This window comes from Falco punctatus (assembly GCF_963210335.1).
Source record: "Falco punctatus genome assembly, chromosome: 5".
NCBI lineage: Eukaryota > Metazoa > Chordata > Aves > Falconiformes > Falconidae > Falco > Falco punctatus.
Window position 1 is genome coordinate 91,834,387 of NC_137584.1, and position 22,317 is coordinate 91,856,703.

General features: G+C 41.6%; 1 protein-coding gene across 4 annotated transcripts in view; it reads right to left on the minus strand.

The window, feature by feature from the left end:
- ATL2 (atlastin GTPase 2) overlaps nt 1–22,317 on the minus strand; it is a 38,441-nt gene that overhangs the window by 5,191 nt on the left and 10,933 nt on the right. For all 4 annotated transcript variants that reach the window (XM_080388490.1, XM_080388491.1, XM_080388489.1 and 1 more), the window contains exons 2-11: nt 16,420–16,703; nt 12,739–12,873; nt 11,173–11,277; nt 9,987–10,037; nt 7,807–7,863; nt 6,736–6,828; nt 6,352–6,490; nt 5,403–5,530; nt 3,244–3,300; nt 1,955–2,026 (exon numbers count right to left, since the gene is read on the minus strand). In XM_080388490.1, coding sequence (XP_080244616.1) covers nt 1,955–2,026; nt 3,244–3,300; nt 5,403–5,530; nt 6,352–6,490; nt 6,736–6,828; nt 7,807–7,863; nt 9,987–10,037; nt 11,173–11,277; nt 12,739–12,873; nt 16,420–16,703 — 1,121 coding nt within the window. The remainder of the gene's footprint in view (nt 1–1,954; nt 2,027–3,243; nt 3,301–5,402; nt 5,531–6,351; nt 6,491–6,735; nt 6,829–7,806; nt 7,864–9,986; nt 10,038–11,172; nt 11,278–12,738; nt 12,874–16,419; nt 16,704–22,317) is intronic.

Here is a 22,317-nt window from a genome sequence, read left to right on the forward strand (position 1 = left end):
TGATGCGCAGACCACCACCCTCCCTCTCCCTCAGTCAGCGTGGCTATGAAAGTGATCAGACTCCAAGGACTTCTGTTCTGTAAGACTGACTTCTGACCTCTTGAGGACTAAGATTAGAAATTACCTAGGCCATCAGACACATACATGTGGCACCATAGCTCCACCTCTTCCAGACCCTCACACTGAGGCTATGTCTAAAAACTGTAGACTCTTTCCATATGATGTCAAAGAGCAGCATTCCCTCTCCTACCTTAGGGTAGTCTTAGCACAGCTTTTGCCATCCCATGTCCTGAGTGCAACGACAACTTTTAACTTTCTCCTGCTGCTATCCCTTCAGCAGGACACAAAAGATCACCTTCTCCGAGTACAGCATCCCCTTTCTGCCTGACAAGATACGCAGCTTCACTGCCTAGCTTCAAGGCAAACCTCACTGTCAAGATGCCGACACTCCCACTCTGCCCCTTGCTCAAGTTTAACAAGCACCTTTCTGCTTTTTCTGTATTTTTCCACAGCTGGCAAAACTCCCTGGAAAATTACTACTAGTCTCATCCCCCAAAACGGTCTTTTCACATTGCCCGGACAGTGTTAAACACTAGGAGCTGCTGAATCATTAAGACCACCACACAAATAACTGCCACTGTTTTCTCATACTCTGTGTGATTGCACCTGTTGTTCCTTACATTTAAGGTCATTTAGGGGGACAGTATTTTGGGTTATGCACACTCAGCAAAGGAGGGCTTTGGTTCACGAGGAGAACACAAAAGCTATGGTAAGAACTATCTTTACATAACCCAGTCTCAAATCCAAAGAGTTCCCACTTCCGTTCCCAAAAACAGAAGTTTCAGAGCTGTGTCACATTAAGAAAATCATCTGAGACATCTGGATAAAAACCAATTCAAGACATTTGTGTCTATCTCTACAGTGACATAAAAATATACAGTACTATGGAACATTACTATGGAAACAAAGTCTGTTTAAGAGAACATCTGTTCTTGTTTATTCCCTACCCCAAGCAAGAAACCTTACAACTACAGTATCTCAACAGCCATTGAAGAGTCAAGGTAGGAAGGCAGACTTGGCATTTATAATAAAACCACCCATTCGCTATTTCAAGAGATTTTCCAGAATGGAAACAAATGCAGGAGTCCCTCTGCACCAGCACAGCATTCCCAAAACAGCCTGATAACAACTGGAACTGGCTAGTCTGCCGTTAGCATTAGGTCTTACTCTAATTTCAAAATGGAAAGCTACTTCAGCAATTAACACCAGAACTAGCCTAATTAATGGGGAGATATGTTTGTAGCATGTCATCACACCTATTGCTCTTTTCTGGTTGTGGAGTTTCACAATAAGCATAGTCCCGTTAAGCTTTACAAGACATAGAATTGTTTTCAGAATTTCTGTATTAAAACCTTGCATAAAACTACACTGAATTACGAAGCACATCTTTGTGCTTTGAGTGGTGTAAGTCACTATCTTCAAGAGAAGAAACAAGTATCAGAGCCAAGAAAATTCTTGTAATTCAAAGGCGTTTTTAAAAACCTTAGAATAATTGTAATCCTTCCATTTTACAGCTAACAACCAACCGCAGTTCAGAAGTATGAGACTAGAATTCTAGAACTCTACCCTTGCCTGACCCTGCCCAGCAAATGTCTCCTCACCTGTTTGCCCGTTTCATGTCACGGCATTTTAAGATGTCTGTCAAGAGCAGCAGGGGGAACTAACAGGTGGTATCTTACAAAGACATCCATTCCCATACTGCCCCAGAAGTTTCGCTCTCAAAGAATCCTGGTTTTACTGCGTTGGACATCTAACCTGAGTGCGGAAAACACGCGAGTACTAGCCCTAAGCTACTCTTCTCTGTTAACAGGCTCACAACCAACACCAAGTACAACATTAAAAGCGAAGGCCTGTATTTGCACATAGGCAGTTAGAAGATGTTGTGTCATCATACCTGCTCCATGCCTTTACTGTACAAGTCTTTTGCTCCTGCCACAGCAGCAAGATTGTTTGCCTCCGCTGTTGCCTAGAAAACATGGAGCACCATGTATCATCACAGCATTACCAGCCAGTTACACACATGTAGTTGCACTGCCCAGCACCCCCACAACCTCCAAAGCTTCAGATGGCCAGGAACCCACCCCCCCAGAAGAAACAAGTGAAGGTTAGCAACATACATAAAAACACATTACTGACTAGGAGGATGTTTTCTTCAGCTCTCTAGTACAGCTGCACACAAACTCCCCGTTTGCCTGCGCAGGCTTTTAATCGTGAGCAATCTCTTCTGAATGCTCTACTGTTAATAAGCAAATAAGGATCACTAAACTATTAAATGTTAATCCTGATACACCACTACCTGTGAGGAAAAAGGCAAGCTTGTATTATTTCTGTATTATACATGTGCAGTTTTGGTGTCAGAATTTAAGATAAAGATTTGTAAGAATAATAAGACTATTTTCAACCTGCATCGTGTCAGGGACAGTTATTCTAGCTAATACTACAAGACGTCAGCCTCTGTTCTCCGAGCCACCTTTATGGCATGCTACGTAGAGGAAGCAGTAGCAGCCTTCATTTCATTGTGGTGAGTTTTCTGAACTCCAAATAAAACACCCAGAACAGTCATGTCTTAATGAAGTGACACAGGAAGCTTAAAAAAACCCACAGTCTTACAAACACAAAATGGTTTAAACTGACCCTAAAGCCCCACTTCATCCCAAACAATTCAAGAGTTCACCACACAGCTTTATATAATCAGTTTGTGTTCAGATAGCTTTAAAGCTGATTACATCCTCTTTGGATCAACCCAGAAAAGAAGTCTCAATGCAGTTATCCAATCTAGCAAACCCACAGAGTAGCCCAGCATCGCAAGGCAGTGGCAATAGCTGCATTACTGTAAGTCTTCTCCATTTTATCTTCTGCATCTGATACTAAAAGCCCTCTGAATACAGTCTGAAAGATGCTGAAAAAATAGCAAGTTACAGGAAACACATGCTTAGAAACTGAAGCAACTAAAAAAATATCCCAGCCAACCAGATATACCCCTGGCTGCATTTGGTAGATAGAACTGAGGGAAGGCACAAGCATATACCCAGGCGACACAGTTCAGATAGCTCTCTGAAGGTACGCAGCTCCTTCAAGAACTACAGCTCTGTGTGTGGGAGCTTCAGACCCACAGCAGTCGTGATCTTCAGTTGCACTCATGAAGTATGCAAAATCAGATTATTTGAAAGAAAATTAAAATACCTGCAGCATAGATTTCGGATGAGGTAGCTCCTCTCCTTGATAGATTTTAATATAGGCCTAAACGGGAGAAAAAAATAAAAGGTTTCTTTTTCCTAAGTGTTTAGGAATGAGGAGAAGGAGAAAAGAGGAACGATATAAAAAACGAGTTTGTAGGTTATTTCTTTGTAATAACACAAATTTCTTCATACAAGTCTGGCATTCTCAGTTATTCCTAGTGCTTTAATCCCTTACTTCCCTGTGCATTTGAGGCTGGGGCCCAGCAGGATAGCAGAGCACCTTGAGAAAACACGGCCACTATCTCAAGAAGTGACAGGCTTGACAGTACGTTTCTGCTCCCTCAAATACATAAGGAAGTCTTTGCTAGGCAGGGAATCTGCACCCAAAACAGGAAAGTGAAGATGACCATCTCACGCACCCTTTCTGGCAAGAGGTCTGTCCAAACAGACCCCAGCGCTGGAAGAACCAGTACTTACATTTCCCCAATGCGTCTTGCTCCCTTGAAGTATGGGAGGGAAAAAAAAAAAAAAAGGAGATCAAAGCACTAATGCAGACAGAGCTGAACTGGAAAGCCAAGCAGGCAGCCTGTCCCTCTGTGCCCCACCCCACCAACCCTCAGGCGCCTGTTCTCCCACCAGGGTTTCAGAAGGCTGGAAGAGAACACGTCCTTCATAACTGCTCCAGCCCACCAGACGGCCTGTGGTGCAGCTCTTTGGGACGGGTTAGCGGAGGGGGCACGGCAGGCAGCCGCCGCCACTCTGGCACTTCAGACAAGCTGTGCCAGTTTGACCAAGAAAGCCTCTCACACCCCTCAGGGGCTGGGCAGTTACTCCTCTGTGCTACTACTGCTCCCCCATCCCTGCCTGTCTACAGGCCTCTGCCTTGAGGATGTTCCGCTGTAAAGGAGGAAGGAACAAGGTTATCAGGGTCCCTACATACACAGTGCTCTAGGTTGTAGGACAACCTACAAAAACGTATAGTTATACAGGGCTCCGTTCCCTTGACACCCTCCTTGCTTCTGTAGCTATTTCCTCCAAGTAAAAGCCCTCCAGTTTCCAACTCCGACTTCATGATCTCAGCTTTAGATGCACAGTCCCCAGGGAGCGGTCCTCTTTAGTTATGTAACCACAGTGCTACCCAGCACCCTGCAGGACTGCTCCCAGACTGGATACGAATCCAGCAGCTTTTCGATAGAGGTTTTACACTCGGTTTTTGGGGTGCAGTCCTGTCTAAACTGCTGCTGAATGCACGCTCCCTACACTGCATAGGATCCGGTCTTACCAGAGAAGAAAGTGGAACAAATAGCAGCATGCAGCCATGCAAATACAGAGACTGAACACACAAGCTTCAGAGTATTCATTTTATGCTTGTCAGAACAGCCGCGACTTCCTTTATAGGAAGTTACTTCATTTTACAAGTGTTGAAGAGTTCTGGTCTCGGATTCCTCCCTTGCATAGCTTCTTAAGATCAGCCCAACTATATTACACCTTTAACATAACGCTCAAAAGTAGTAATTCAAAGCCAATGTCTTTAGTAAGGAGTGCCAGTTTCTCCTACCAAGCCAGCTAAGTCATTCCAATTAAAAAAAAAAAAAGAGGTTACACACACCAGACCAATTCCTGGTGATGTAGGGATTATGTTATCACATTTCTGCTGGTGTCACCATGATACCGAAACAGCTCAAGAGTTTAACAGCTGCAAGTATCATACACAAATATTTCAGAGCACACAGCAGTGCTGCACACGCAAGTGTTCAGAAAGCATCTTCCCTGCATATTAAAAATCTAGAGGGGAATACCTAAAATTTCTCCTACACACCGAGCAGCTTAAGAGCTAGTTTTCTATCTGTACAATCTACATGAGACCCTCTTCAAAAAAAAATAAAAAAAAAACCAAAAACAAACCAACAAAAACACCACACCCCCCACACCCCCCAAAAAAACCCACCCCACAGCGCAGTTCTACTGATAGTAGTTTGCTAAGAGCTATACTGTTAGGAAGTTGCGTGCCAGTTCTAGAAAGTCAAGAGTAATGAAATGAAAAGTAAGCTGATCAGTGAGTGTCAGCCTAGATATCTTATCTTCTCTGGGAACAGCATGCCCTAAAATTAGAATACTTTCTTTTAAGCCATTAACAGAAATAATTAGTATGAGTTTGCTTACCTTGAAGTATTCTACAAGATCTCTACAGGTCACCTTGGATCCACTAATCTCTTTTTCTACCAGGTTTTCAGGGGCAAGCAGTAATGGTACCAAATTCCGCAGTTCCTTCTTAAAATCTTCATCTATATCTAGTAAAATTCAATTTCAGAAAGAAAGAAAGTGTGGTTAGTTTTCTTTCCAATCTTACATTTCCTACACTGATAACACATGATCTTTCAAAATCCATAGTACTACAAATCTTAACTGAATTTTTAAGATGTTTAAAAGCTTAAGTACAGCTTTAGTGAGTTCTAGGTACTCTTTAATTTTAACTTCAGACTGAGAGAACAAAGTTCCATAGCCCTTGTAATATTTGAAGTGCATTTCCCCAATTACATCAACATCTTACACAATAATCTCACAGGTCTGTGCCCTCAGCACAGAGGTGGCTTGCATCCCACTGCCACAAATCCACATTTTTAGCCTTTGCCAGTCTGATACATCCTTTCCATTGCGGGACAAGCAGCAATTGGAAGAATCCTCACTGCCTCTCATTCTGCAGTAGCAGAACTCTACAGCTTTTATTTTAAAGTCATTCTAGCTTTGACCTTTGGTTTAGCAAGTTCTCAGAGAAAAAAACTCTCAAATCTCAGAAAGTCTTTCATTTTGTGAATTCTTCCCTCTGGAATCCTTATTTAATGACCGTTAAGTATGTCTCAAGTTATCAGACTACAATCAACAGCTAGACAGAAAGTTATCTATCCCCTCTGCCTGCTTAACTCCTCCACCATCAACCTGCCAAAAAGAGCACACAACGGCACATTTCTAGATTCTGTAGTTTCACCTTTTAGCCCTACATTTTTCTAATCACGCATTTCAATAGGCAACCATATCAGTGTTTAACTTCCATTATAAAAGAAAATAAACTCATTGATCTGAATCAGGAAACACACAATGGAAAGCTTCCTACCATTCAACCTCCCATCAAAATTTGGATTTGTTGCAACTTTAAGACCAGGGTGTGGCAACAGGAAACAGCCAAGATTACTGAAACAGGAGTGAATATGCTTCCTTACATTCTGTAGCTCTTCATGTTGGTTTTGCTTTACCTAAAGAACAAAAAAAGGTTGTAAGAACTGCCAGGAGTTTTGCAGTACTGCAGTTAAGATTAAATATCAGCTTAAAAGTAGCGTTTAAGCTTTCGTTCCTGAACCTAAAAACGTCAAGTTCCAAACCCTAGAACCCTTCATCGCAGGTGTATTCTATTAGCACAAAGAACTAGCTCAACATGCATCATTATCTTGACAGTAAGTTAAGTTAGAAGACCACACAAGGACTACTGGAGATAACCTACCTGCAATCTTTTCTCTAGGAACTTTTTTCCTCCTTCCAAGCCATATGCATGTTCATAAGGATAACTCCAATCTCTGATTAAGAACATTAGTGTCTGTAACAGGAAGAACATTGGTAGGGAACAGCTTGCACCATTCCTAAAGTCAAGCATTATGAAGCAGCCCTGTAGTTTTGTGGTACAAGTGTCCGCTTGTTTAAAATAACGAAAAAAACCCAAACCACCAAAACCGCACACCAAACATACAAATGCAACTCGCTCCTTATCCAAAGGGAAGTACCCAAGTGTCTCAAAAAGACAGTTCCCTGTTCCATGGCTTTGCCTTTTACCATCCCACAGGGATTACGCTACCATCAGCTGAAAAGAAAACTTGACATTACTCTTATATCAGACGAGCTGCTTTACAAAGAATGCATCTTGCCTGGGCCAATCACAAGAACACTGGGGACTCAAGAGTCTCAAAATTCACCAACAGCAGTTAGTAGTGAGTTACAGTTACAGTACAGAGTTAGGAGTAGACTACTACCCTTATAGGTTACGGGGGATACTTCAGGATAAAAGAGAGATCTCAGTCTTTTGTCTTCACTAAACAGAAGAAGCCTCAAACCCTTCTCTGGCCTAGCAAACAGTCAGGAGATGCTAGCCTTTTGAGACTTGTAACACCAAAGCCAGTAATGCTTCAAGTACATGAAATGCAACATGGGCCTCCTCAACGCTATTTCTTAGAGGCTACAGCACCTTTACTTGGAACCATGTACCACCAGAAAAGACCAACTATATCTCAAAGAGTAACGAGTAAGAAGGCAGCACAAAACATCTCCACATCACTCGACACCTTCATTCCTTTTATGCCACATAACTGAGGCACAAAGCCACACTTGCCCAAAACGTGACCCTCTTCAGCATTCTTCCATTGTGTTTTTGCCAAGAAATGTGGTGACAAGGAAGGAAAAAAAAAACAGTCTTGCAAAGAACAGGCTAGCTTCAGTCTGCCTAATTTCTCTTCATAAATTACCCTGAGCTCATTTTCTACAACATTCAATTGCTTAAGATCCATTTAACATACACAGTTACCTGAAACGGCTTTTGGTAAATTTCTTCCATAGCTAGTCGTCCATATTCTGTAAACAACTGATAGAAAGAGAAGCGTAAGGGTGTCGCATATAAAACACATTTCTCTGCTGCAAAAAATTCTATTATGTCACTAGAAAATAAAGCACTTGATCTTCAATCTTATTATGGGTTGAGAATGGCCAGTACACCTCAAGAACAAGTACAGCAATCCTCAGTAAAATTCAGGTAGGAGACAGCTCCACTAGTTTCATAGCACCATTCCATAACTGTCAACACACCAAAGCTCTAAGTGGGTAGCCTGTGGGCTATTGGCAAAGGAAAGCTGGCTGCATCTCTCAGCAAGCCAGATTCCAACACTTGCTTCCCAGGCTAAGAAGCTATGTTTTACTAAGAAGTAAAATTTTCCCCTTACTTCCCACAAAGGATTTATTCCTGGAAACCTCAAGGAACTTGGCTAGCGCCAATCTATCAGACACTGAAATACAAGCCAAGTTCAGCAGCTTCCCACATCTCTACTTCAGCCCGTGACCTTAACTGATAATTGTTCCTTCCTTCCCGTATAAAGGCAAGCATCAGCTGTCTTCCTCTTGTTGCTTTCACCATCTTTAATACCAGCAGCAGCATTCTTCACTGGACTGAATGGGCCAGACAACCCACAAGAACACAAGACATGGACTGTGCTGGGTGTTCCAGCAGAAGTCAACACTGTCAGGTTATTACAGATCTCGGAGGTCAAGATGATGGAAGCACACACCAGGATCCTCTAGTACCAGGCAGCTGTTCTGCATTAAAACTAACTCCTGGAATATTTCAGATGAACTTCGTAGCTAAAAGGACAGTTTGCCCTGTGTTGATCACAAGAGCATCTGAGAACTTAAAAGACTAATTTAACACAAATTAACTTCCAGTCCCTTGTGACCCTCAGCAAAAGAAGCCCTGAAGTGGCCAAGTACCCACATGAGACTGACTCCTTTGGTCCTAACTCCCCACCCCATTCACTTCCCTGCTACACAGAAAAGGTAGCCAGAGACTAACAATATTTCAGAATAACAGAAACTCCTGTTGTAACAGAAGTTCAGAATATCCTTCCTTCAGCCCACAATTCCTTGCTCCAACTTTAAATGCATGGTTGTCCCCTGCCCACTGTGTATGTCTATCATCCTTCTCTCCCTCATCTCACCCTCCTGTATAACAGAACAGGATTGCTCTATTCAGATTGCACTGAGGCTCTCAAAAGACCAAAGTCATGAGGAAATCTTGGCTTTCAAATAATTAGCTATGGCTTTTTTTGTTTGCAGTGCTTGGTTGTGGGGGGGAAGGGGTGTTGGTCCAGTGATACAGCTCTGTTAACTGAGAACAGCATCACAAGACTATGTTTAGTTAGTGCTCTTCTACTTCCAGTACTGGCAGCCAGTCTTTTGCAGCACTGACCGAGACAGAAGTCCTTTCAATCAGAAGACATGTAAAACAGTTTTAAGCTGTGACAAGGTCACGGCCTGAGCACAGGCAGGCATTTGTTAATACACAAGCTAGCCTTTAAAGCTACAGGTTTTAGGTTAAGAAGATAAGGTTCTTGCACCATTCACATGAAGCCAGAGTTCAGTAGCCTTTGACTACAATGTTCCATGAAAACTGCATAGTCGAGACTGGAAAACTCTTTCCTGCTTTTGTTTCTGAGCAGACATAAAAGTCTCTAGAAGTTTCTCAGTTGAAAAACTAGAGAAGGCTTCTGGGCAGAAGATACTCTTTCTGCCCTGATGCAAGCTCCCACATTGCTTTAGAAACTGGTCGTAAAATAGCATCCGCTATTTTAGGGAAAATGGAGAAAAGCTAGAACTTTCTCTTTAAGTACTTCCATAAATCATTTTGCTTTCTCATACTTAGAGGAATTTCAGGACTTACCATATAGAGAACAGACTTCAGAAAGATAAGATTTAGCCAGATTAGAAGCCTGTGTTATTTTACCTCTGCACTGGCACAGCAGAAGCAACACAGCATCAAGGAGTTGAGGCAAATAACGTTCTTATAGGCAGCACTAGTTTTAGCATCAGGTCAGCTTCAGTGATTTATATGACGTAGCAGGCAGCTCCCAAATCACAGTTAAAATAGTAGTAATTTCAAAAACAAAGTCAAGACTATCAGTTCAGAAGGAGCTTAAAATAAATTCAGTATATTCTTACTTGCAAATGTTGAAGGTCATCTTCCTGAATATTCTGGGACAAGTTATATACCTGCAAGAGACAGCAAAAGAATTACTAAGTAACATGAAACCATCACCTTACATTCATATAGTCTGTTTTAGGTATCTTGAGTATTTTTACCCCCTCTAGAAAAGTCTAACTACCTGAAAGCCAGCAACTAGAAAGATGTTATAAGGTGTATAAGGAAGTCACTTCCTTATATAAAGTGCAAGGGACAAAACCACTGCTGACTACCCTAATCCTTCTCAGAACAGCTTCCCTCCAATGAAGCAAGCCAAAAGGGATCAGAGAAGACTGCTGAACGATTCAAATGACCACACAGGTGTGAGACAGGAGAAGGGCATGTCTGTTTTGCCATCTGCAAGTCCAAGTGCTCTAGGATTGAGTGAGCCAGCAGCTGCACCTCCAACACAGAAACAACTAGGTAGTTAGTTCACCAGCTTTTTTTGCTTTCAGATCTTCCCAGAGAAATCTGATTTTATCCAGGGAGCTCATGACTGTTTCAACAGCATAAATACTGAAGAGCAGTACACTCAAAGATGCATCAATAACCCACAACTTAGCCTAACCACAGGAACAAACAACCCACCCACCAAAAACAATCCTACATGGCAGAAGTAGTGCTCTACATACTCCTGTTACTTTCATGTTGTAGTATGTCTGAAGAAGGTCACTTGCCATCCCTCAAAAACCTGCTCACTTTTGGCACATTTAAGGCACAAGCTCAAAAATAGTTTTGGCCTGGTCAGAGAACTGTCAGAAGTTTAACAATAGCACCAATTCTAAGTTCAACTGATCACAGTGTAATTCCATCCCAAACTGTATCTGAAGTCTTAAAATAAGATTCCGTTAACACATCTGTACAGAAGCAGTTGCTACTTTGACTTTTTTTGGGGTTTGGGGTTTGTTTGCTTTTTTTTTTCTATTTCTCAGTTCAGTCAGCAATTGACTTCAGCTTGGCCTCGAATAACCTTGATTCCACAGAGAAACTTATGTAGTATACTACACTGAAAATAAGACATTAAGTACAGAAGTTTAAATTAGTTGGAGGAAGATATGCAGGTGAACTTTCAAAGTGTGGCTAGAGACATATTCTTTGCATGTTAGGTGTGCATGACAGAGGGTTCCTATAGCTGCCATTATTTGCCAGTACAGGTATTCTCACCTGGACAGAGCTCGTCATGGTGCTGAGAGCAAAAACCGTTGCACAGTCTTTGATAGTGGATTGGCTATCAAAGGCACCTTGGGTATCCATGAGTAGTACAGCAACCTAGAAAGTTTTAAAAAGTAGCAATAATTCAATAACGAACCAAATGGTTAACACTTTCAAACTCCAGGCCATCAGGATAAATTCTATTTCAAGTAGAACAAGTCTCTGCTCCTACACCTACTTACTAAACCTCAGTCAGCTCCCAGTGCACATGCTATGCATACCTACAGCTGAGTAGAGCAACAACTAGGGGGCCACGCCACCACCCTTAAGTCCCTGGCCTTGCTACACGAGTTATCCTCTCCCACAGAAATACTGTTCCTCAGTCCAGTGGCACACAGTGCAGAGTAACAGACACCTCTTCTGTAAGAATTTCAGCTCAGCTGACAACCCAGCCATAGTTCACCAGTGCCAAGAGTGAAATGGTTACTTTAAAAAAATATCTCTATCTCAAAATAATAATTTTCAGAAGGAAACAAGATAATTGATACTGTCTGCCTGCCTGCTGGAATGACAAGGAATGAAGTGGTCTTAATGATGAAAGCTAATCTGTCCAATTCCCTTTTTTAGGATCTACTACAATTCCCTTCCCTTTCAGTTAGGGATGACTGATAAGTAAGGAGGAGTTATTTGTCCACAGAACACAAACAGATCCTTGCAACTTAAAAAAAGTTAAGTCAGACAACTGTTTGGTTAGCTATGAAATTTGATAAAACTTCCTGCATGCCCCTAAACCACTACCTGTTTAAGATCAGCATCCCTTATTAATTGGCCATCAGATGTTTCCTTTGCAGGCGTGAAGGGTATGAAAGCTAAACAACCAAGAGCTCATGGTTCAGGAGAACATGAACAGTTCAAGATACGCCACCAGTACTATGGAGTAAATATTTATTAACAAACATTAACATTTTGTTTCAACATGAAGATAAACACCTACAGCCAAACTTTGTAGTTAAACTGACTTAGAGTTAAAAAAGATGAATCAGCTTTGACTAGAATAGAGTTAGTGTCTTTTATCCCACTATTAGACTTAGTCCTTTTTTACAGACTACCTGTTAAACTATATGGAAGAACCAGCTTCCCAACATTGAAGCTATTTCCAGTACTTATAGCCATGCATTCCATTTCACTAAAATACAGCTACATGCTAAAACACATTCTCACCTCTCAAAAAACAGTGTTTGCTACGGAGCTGTTCTTATCACAGTGTCTATATATGGTATTTATAACCATTACAGTTTTACAACATCCACAGGATAACCCACCCATTAGCCTGGACAGAACAGACTCTGCCAAAACAAAGTACTCTCAGAATGGGACTATTGTTGGAGACAGAATCTTACAACCCAGCAGGAAAGTTCACGCTTGCACTGATATGAGGTTTCCAAATATGTTATGGAGCTACTGAATGCAAAGGAAAGCAAGTGATGTTTGAACTGCCTCCATGAAACCCGTGGCATTAAAGATAACTACACAGATGCAAAAACCCTTATGTACACCTATTTAAGGTCAAGCACTTACCTTTGTCCCATTGGGTTTATCAATTACAAACACTTCACTCCAAATCTGAATGCCAGTGGTTTCCCGTTCACATCCACCCCTCCATGTAAACCCAGTCAATGGCTCAGTGTTTCCACCTATCCAGCAAGGAGAAGTCTAGAAAACAAGAGAAGAAACTTATTTAAAACCAAGGATGATTTTTTTTTTTTAACATGCTGTTTTAGCAAACATCCACATTGTTCTCTCAGACCCAACAGGCTACTACAGAAAATACTAAACCACAATGCTACTCTACTGTCATTCCACCTTGCTACTTGCATCAGACATGACATAAGTAAATGAGATGAGCAGACAGAAAAAAAAAAAAATCAGAAAATGAATACAGGATATCCAAGTGAAGAGAACCACAGCTCTTTACAGGTAAGCTGTTTGGGGGTTTCTGTGGGTGTGCATTTGTTTCGTTTTGTCACACACATACACCTGTACTACAGAGACTAAGCAAAACCTGAACAGCTTTCCTCCAGAGATTTTTTTTATCCCAGAAGATCCTTATGCATCCACTTACTACTCCAGACATCAAAACCCCAGGCCTGCTTTGGGCTTCAGTACATGCCACGATACAGTTTTGCAATGCTGAATTGCATTTCACAGTCAATGGACTGTGGCTTTTCACTTTTTCAAAAGGATCTGTTACATTATTCAGCAATATGCTCCATAAATTTATACAAGAATACTTTTTCCCAGTTCGATCCAGAAATTATCCTTACTGGTAATAATTCAGACCAAAACTACACAGATCTTTTGACAAGTCCCTCAATGAGCACTAGATATGACCACATTTGATTTCATATGTGATTCATGTCACAGAAGACTTCGGTGACTTAACAATCACAACTTCAGCTGAAGCCACTTCAACTTGTGGATTATGCACTTAAGTCTCTCTCTAATTGACCTTTGCATCAGTTTGATACACTCCTAGCTTGTTATCTTTGTCTTTCCTTAATTAAAATTCAGTATTTCAACAGTCTCCATCCATTAAGTTGGCCTGAAAGATAGGGAACAGTTGGGAGGATGAAAAAGATTACTTTGTTCCTACATGAAATCAAGCTACTAAATTGCACTACAATTTTATATTGGTCACCTAAAAGTTCGCTTCTCTAAATATATTCCACACCAAGGACCAATACAGTTTTATTTGCATAGTACCGTTAGTACACAGTGCACCTTGCAGATTAATACAAGCTAAGGAGGTCATATGCCTGAAGGAAAAAAAACAACTTTGAAATCTAAATTTACTGTGTTGCTGCACCCAACTCTTAATAAGGCTTAAGCTGCAACAAGATCACAGGATCCTTGCAGCAGTTTGCCAAGTACACAACTGCTGCATTTTGTGGCAGATTATTCTGTTCCATTTCAAACAAGCAACCGTAACACTAAGTATCAGTGCTTAAAGTGAGACACTTCCTCCTTGAAGTCAGTAACCAATCTCAGCCATGCCAAAATCCTACCTGTGACTTCAGCTGGTACAGGTGGCATTTTTAGAATGGTAACTTCCCATGACCTCCAGCTCTTGGTTAAGAGAAGAAAATGGGATTCTGAAGTACCTTGGCAAGTCTTCCATCACACACATTAATATCCATAAGGGAGGATATCCCAAAATTGTTTGATTAGTTTATGGACTGAATGCAGATCCTTTAGTATTTTGTGCAGGATCCAGTATTTAGTTCACAGAAAATAAAGACTTGTAATTAAGCCCGACTGAAGATGGAGCAATCAGGCTGAAGAGTAAAACTATACCAAGGCCTCCCCTCCTGTACTGAAATCTGCATAAGCACAGAGGATACTATTTGACTTCATACAATTCAGCAGTGTTCAGAATAGGAGGCATTGCACTTTTCTTCTCATCCCCAACTCCCATCAATCAGTTTGCAGCAGCTCTAATGCTTGTTAAACTTTCTCCCTAAGCCAGTTTACATCATTGAGCTGGCAGTAAAACAATTCAGCAAAGTGCAGCGTCTTCCGATGCACCATTGAGTTGGATCAGCTAAGGGCCTGCAAGCTTTACAGCTTCAGAATGCAAATGCCTGGCCAGAAACAGCACAGAGAGCAAGACCTCTCTGCTTTTTGGTAAGAGACAGTTGTTACAGTAGATGGCCAAGTTCACCTTCCTCTTCAGTTTAAGTGAAAAGAACAAAAGGTTTTTTGAAGGACACCTATAGAAAACTGAAAAAAGTGATTGCACAATAAAGGGAACAGAGGTATGATATTACACAAGGCTGAAACAGTGTTTCAATCCATTTTACTTTATGAACTCTTGTTTTATTTCACAATCTGAAAGAGTATTTGCTTAAAGCCCACCCCTTCTATTTTTGGAAGGAACAAGCACTACCTCTACCCAGCCATCATCTAGCTCAGATTGCTACACTTCTTGGGAGCTTGGGGGTATTTTTTTGTTTTATTTTGGGGTTTGTTTTGTTTGGTTTGTGTTTTCTTTTTTAATGTAAACAGGACACTTGAGAGCATTTATATATACACACACAGAGAGAAGGTCACCCACTGAACAGCTGTATCAATGAAACATTTATTCCTCCCTAGATTAAGAGTCTGAAGAAGTTGGGAGCATCAGCTTGCTACTCTGTATTCCTCCTACCATAACCTCAGTGTCTTTCTTACAGAGCTACTGATTTGCCAATCAGTAAGAAGAATTCAACAGCAGGCGCTGCTGGGGGAGAGAGAAAAAATAAGTCTTCATCTGCCAGCTACCAGCAGCTTCTTTGCAATATCCCCATCTTTCTCGTAACTGCAGAGTTCATCTTGATTTCTCCTCAAGACAGCTAGCACAAAGGTCAAACAGATGTAGTCATGGTTAGTTTCTGCTACCATGAATTCCAACTCCAAAGAATAGTGACTGAAAAAAGAATCAGTTCTAGTTCGGGGGGGTTTGTTTGGTTGTTTTTTTAAGAGCTTCAAAAAAGCAACAAAATACTGAGTTGTCAATATTCACTATGCAGATTACAAGAAACACACCACAATCTGTGCCAGGCAGATGCATATGCTCACAGGAGGCCCTACTCCACCTTCTCTGCATCAGCCAAGAGTTCGAAGTATAGTAGACACAAGACAATACCAGCCAAAAGCTACAAACTAAAAGAAGAAATTAAATTTTGGATGAGGCATTCATTAACCAATGACTTAAAAGGATTTAAATTCTTCTTGAATTACATTCAGAGACACATTCCAAGCAGCAAACTTTCTCCCTTTTGCCATACCTCAGATTTAAGCAGATTTAGTCCTACAATAGCTATCTAATGAGACTCTTCTGTCTGCAACAATGGATAAGTTAGTGCTACAATACCATTTCAGGAGATTAAGTCAAAGCAAGATTCCTCCAAGCCACCACTTGGATGAATCCTTCCCGAAAGCCTCAACTAGAAGACTACCGTGCTCCCTCATTCAAGTTCCTCTCGGGCCCACTTACACTGGGACACCAAGAAGTTCCCTCAATAACTGCAGGAAAATTTATATTGAAAACCTGTCACTTAAATACAGTTCTTCACAGAGTAGAAACAAGAGTAGCTGGCTTGCCCGTGCCCAAAGAAGTAGGAAAAAAATTGACCTGCTGTATTTGTGCTCAAGTCAACACACACAAAGGTGAATTACCAAAATACTTTTCTCCTGCAGGGAAAATCCAAAGTTACTCACCCTGTTATACATGTATCTAAGCATGAAGTCCAGCAGAAAAGATTTTCCTTTGCGGAAAGCTCCTGCTACAGACACAACTACTATGTTAAGATCTTTGATGTGTTCCTGAAGCAAGATTTTTTCCAATGCTTCTTCATCTAATTCAAAGTTATGGTCATCTTCATGAGCAAGAACAATCTGTATGGGGCGTGGCTTATCCAAATCCACCTCGTCGTCGTCAGAGTCTGGCAGGGCATCTGAGTCAGGTAGAGCATCCTCCTCCTCCTCTTCCTCATAATGCTTACCTGGAAAGTGAGGGGTTACAATACATTAGTAAGTCAGCTTAGGGCACTAGACATTTCTTTGAAGTGAAGCCTTGAGCTGAGCTTTCATTCCCTGCAACAAGAGCGACATTCTAAGGAATGCACATGTGCAGACAATGAGATCAACAGCAGTTCCCTGTCCATCAGCTCTGCGTATAGTCTACATTTCAGATCTTCAACATTCTCAAGGTTGCAAGAAATCACAAAAGAGCACTGGTTTTCAGCATCAAAACTCCTTTTAAAGGCTTCTTGAGTATAACTTCCACCAAAAAGCAAGGGCTTTTTATCTGGAAAAAATTTATTGGTTTAAAATAAGCTCCAAAGAGGATCAAAGAAGGCCACTTTTAGATCACCACCTTCCTATACTACTGTAAGGGGGGAGAAACCCCCCAATGTTCTCTGTCAGTTTTGCTTGTCAACACATACAAGCAAGATCACCGATCTAGTATGCAACCCCAAGATTACATGCATCAGCAGATAACTAAATTTCTTTTTAATTCCAACATGTTACACCTGTTCTCTTTTTCAATACAGCACAGACTTCAGAGTGCCTATACACTGCTTGCAAGATGATAAGCTCCTGAGCATGGGCAAGGCCTAACACTTCTGGGATAAGAAAAAAAAAACATTGAAGTAGTTTCTGGCTTCATGCTTTTCCTATGACACATTATTAAGGAAAATTTAACAACAGTAAGTACTGACTCTTTTTGAAAGAGTTAAGAGAGTATTTTAGAAACTATTTAAGAATCAATACCTTTTCAGGTTCAACCAGTAGCTGAAAGAACTATAACTCAGATGAGATTTAAGCTACTAATGAATAATAAATTAAGGTAACACAGCCCTTCAGACATACAGCACAATAGTACCAATACGGTATTTTTCCAAATTCCAGAACTCAGGAGTTACTGGGTTAGAGGCCTAAAAGAAAACCAAACAAACCAACCCATACAGTTTAAGCCCTCTGTTGTTCAAGTAACACAACACTGAGGTCACACAGCAGAAACGAACTCTACCACTGGCCTGATCCAACTACTCCCATGAAGCACCTGGAAGTGCTTTTGTGCTTACAGAACTGCCTCCAACTCCGGATTTACATTTTGCCATATTTTATCAGAACCCCACGTGCACAAACCCGACTGAGGTACCTGCCTAGCCGTTACGTATCTAGGAACATCACCGTAAGATTTCAAGTACATTGAATCGCTAGTCATGCTTGCATTTCCAAGCTTTGCTTTAACAAAGTCTCCAGTTACTTGATGCACTGGATGCAGGCATGTTACGTGGCCCCCATGCTTCCTGGGGAAGCAGGTTCTCTTGCAGGATGTGTCATGGGGCACCATGGAACACAACACTGTTTAATTCATTCATGGCAGAGACCCTGCCAATACCCACAGGATCTGCCAAGTCATTCCTGCCAGACTTTGCATCCTAGATACCATCCTCAGCAAAAGACTTACGAACAGTACTCCAATGTGCTGTTTTGTGGATGTAATGAGACATTTGAGTTATTACTGTGAACTTGAAAAAAAAAAAAAAAAAAAAAAATCGGTAACGTGGTGACCCTGGAGTTTTTCCAGCAGCTATCTCTTCAGCTGTTTCTGACACCATTTCACTTCATTGCAAATCAGAGAGGATGTTTCCATTTCCAAACATCAAACCTGTGCTTCCTCAAAGACCAGTGGCACTAAATCTTAAAAAAATTCGTTTGAATATATTAAGCTAGTGTAGTACTTAGTTTGAATGGGAAGTAATCTTGAATGCTTAAATCCTAAGCATCGAGAACAAACCCCAATGTTATCCAAGGGGGTGTGCAAGACAGCCTCTACCATCACCCTAACTCAGGGGTCCTCAAACTACAGCCCGCGGGCCAGATACAGCCCCCAGGGTCCTCAATCCGGACCCTGGTATTTACAGACACCCCCCCGCCCGGGGTTGGGGGGGCGGGAACCAAGCAGCCACAGATGACTCCCTGCCACTTCATCCACATGCCGGCCCCTGGTTAAAAAGTTTGAGGACCCCTGCCCTAACTCAAACTGGTTGAGCAAGCAGGCCAAAAAATTCAATTGCACCACCAGGCCTGACAACTGGAAGGAATAACTTTAGAAAGAAAATACTGTCAACAGGACACCAAACTGTAAAAACTACATTGACACAATATTGGTCACCACTTCAGAAAAAAAACTCTCACCTTTAGCCTAAAGCTTTTGTAATCCCAGAAATTAAACAAGCTCCCTTTTTTGAAAGGGTTTACAAAACAGGTTTTGCCCCGTATCAGTAGCATCCTTTGTAAGGCAGAGAACTTGGGAGGATAGCCATGGTGACGTATGAAGATTTTGACAGTCAGAAAGAAAGCCTTCAGCTTCATATCCTAGAAACATAAAGGGAATAATTCTATTGATAAAAGCATTAAGATTAGATAGCTCCAAGAAGAGACACCTGTGTTTTAGCAAACAGATATTCACATAATGTATCAGCCTGCTTCTACATATTCTCCAGGCAACAAATTTAACTTGATTACTTAAAACAGCCTTATATTCTTTTATTTAATTGCATACTTCAGCTGCAGTAAGGTGCAAGTTTTGTAAACTAAGGTAGAATGTAAAATAGTCTGAAGCAACGTCTGCAACTTCTCTTCATTCACTTTGAGCCTGACATTAACCATCCTTTCCTACCTGGAAGTCATTAGAACCTTAGCAGACCTCAAAGCACCAGCTGTAGCAACATCCTTCTGCCAGCGCAGAGCATAGCCACCCAAAGCCTATTCAAGCCAAGAAGTTTTCCAAACAAACAAGTACAGTGGTATTTTATCATTAGTTATTTCTAAACAAGCAGATTCTTCATATCATAAGGAGATAGTACTATCAAGAGCTTACACACAGTATGTCCATTAAAAGCTCACAACGTCTTAACAGTGTTCTGAACCCTGGGAGCTCACTTAGCTCAGATGGGACACGAGAAGATTCATCTCAGACCCTATTCAATCCCTGTCAGATTTCACCTACCAGCAGAAATTGGAAGGTCAAGTCCAGAGCATCAAGTTGAGTGTTGGGGTTTTTTTTATTTTATTTTGGGTCAGGTTGGTTTGTTAGGTTTTGGTTGTGGTTTTTTTTTTAAACTAGCCAGCCTCATGTATCTGAAAGCTCTCAAACTACCTACAGAAAAGGCCATCATTGCCATGAATCAAGCACTTTATACCATAGAGAACTACAGTGTTGACAGCTGTGAAGGAAACTTGATTCATCCAGAAGAGCTGGTTTGACAACTTCATGCTCAAATTACAGAGAACACCCTTCCCTTCAAGAGATTTTGAACTAGTTAGCAATTACCAGGATGGACATTGCACAAGTTGAGCACGTTAACTGTAGAACAAGTGCTACTGCTTGTCCCAGCAGCATAATCAGCATTTGTTAACCTATCACACCCTCCTAGGTAAGATGCCACAACCTTTTTGGTCTTTAATATGACCTTCTGGCTGCTTACCCTGTTACTCTGGCTAGTCACCATCTCAGGCAGCACTAGAGTACTTTGGATGCATTTCTAGAAGGCTTCAGCATCCTAGGCAGAAGGATCACATCCCACTTCCAAGAACTACTTCCAGAGTAGTCTCTCAAAACAATGGTCAGGACAAGAACTTCCACTTCACAGTCCAGTTTACTGCAAAAGCTGCAGAAGCATCATAGTAAGTAGTTCATAAAATAAGCATACTGATAGCAACGTTAAGTCAGGCCAGGAGTTAATGAAATTCAGAACGTGAAGCCCTACTCCTTACTTGCCCCCCCACACCCCCTTCCTCACCTGCCCCAGCACGGTCATAGTGTACTACCTGACACTCAGAATTCAAGTGTATTTGTCCTAAAGCCCAGTCTAAGGGCCACAAAGTGCTCCAGGTTCTTGCAACAATCCAGTCGTGTCCCAGCAGCCCACGTATAGGAATGGATGAGGATTAACTTCAGAAGAGGTGGTGTTCACAGAATGACCATCCCTACACCGAAGTGTTTCTAGCCAACTGGACAGTAGTTTGGACTTGCAAAACCCATGGCAGCCTACCTGTATGAGTCTCCATGACAACACATTCAGTGTTGCTACAGAGACAACCAAATCAACAGACTTTTGTTATTTTGGGGGCTTTTTTGTTGTGGGTTTTTTTGTTTGTTTGTTGGGGGGGGTTGTCTTTTTTTATCTTTTAATAGTGCCTCTTACACTTTGAGAAGTCCAGTTCCATCCCAGTAATGGGGTTATGGACCCAGCACATCTACCCCATACATCCACACTCTGAGACTGGATGTTTCTGAGGCATGGCTGATGGCTCCTTGCACTGCATGCAGAACAGCCAGGCAACACTGCTTCCTGCCAGACTACTAAACACAGGCTGGTAGGTTCATCCAACTCAGAGGGCAGGTCTCAGTGCTGTTGGAAATCCCCATGTGCACGAGACTAGACTTCAGGCTTTGAGTACATACAGAAAAGCTCTCATCTGTCAAAGTATAAGGACTAGAGCTTGTAGCGCAGTGTTGTGGGCCCAGAAAGCCACGGCTACATTTCTCACACACCCCACTTCATCTGACCTTTGAAGCTTCCATACTACTGAACTAACATACTCCAGACTACAGTCATATCTACCACTCTGGCTGGAGCTGATGCAAAAAGATCACTGACTGGACTTGCTCCTGAAGTCTGCCATTCGTTCAGGCCTATTACTATGGCTGTTTGCAAATCATTCCCTACCCTGTTCTGGCTTCTTCCAACCTGAATCATTCAATTAGAGCATGTGAGCTAATGCACAGTTCTGACTCCACATAATCACTTCCTAACCCAGGTCAAACAGCCAGGAGATAGAAGAGAAGCAATACTGTGCAGCAAGACACAGAAGCACAGAGGCTTGAATGGAAGCAAATATAGCCAAAAGAAGATAGCACTACCCAGTTCCGTAGCAGCTCTTCACTCAGCAAGAACTACAGGACTACTATTGACGCTCATCAGCTAAGTATCCAGAACAAGCACCATTTGTTGAAACGCTAAGCCAGATTTTGAGAACAGTAGCTTCTTGTGTGTGTACAGTCACTATTTCAAATTAACTCAACTAAATAACTTGTTTCTTAAAGTATGAGGTGAAACGAAAAGCCAATTCCTGCTTCCCCATGTACACAGCTAGCATCTGATGACCTATATGTCCTGCAGGGTAAGGACACAGGAGTGAGAACCGCCAGCTACCCGTGCGCTGTGAAAAGAGCCAGCCTGCTTTAACTGCAAGTTCCTCCTTTTAAGTACATTAATTGAAATGAAGAACCAATATAGTCACACTTACGTTTCAACCCAAACATGGCTTGAGCTTGTTAAAACACATCATTCACATTCTTTTATAACAAAAAAAAAAAGCACACACCAATTCCTAAACTCTGGTTTAGATACAGTATAGGTTTTTCATCAATAACTAGTTATTGCTTCTCTGGACAGTGGGTTGAACACAGACAACTGCACACAGATGCAGCATGACATTAAAGTAAATTTAAATCCCATTTGCTTTTTAGTGGCTTAAGGCTTGGATTATGATCAGTCTAAAGAATTCACTTTCATTAGCGTAGATGGCTCTCATCAT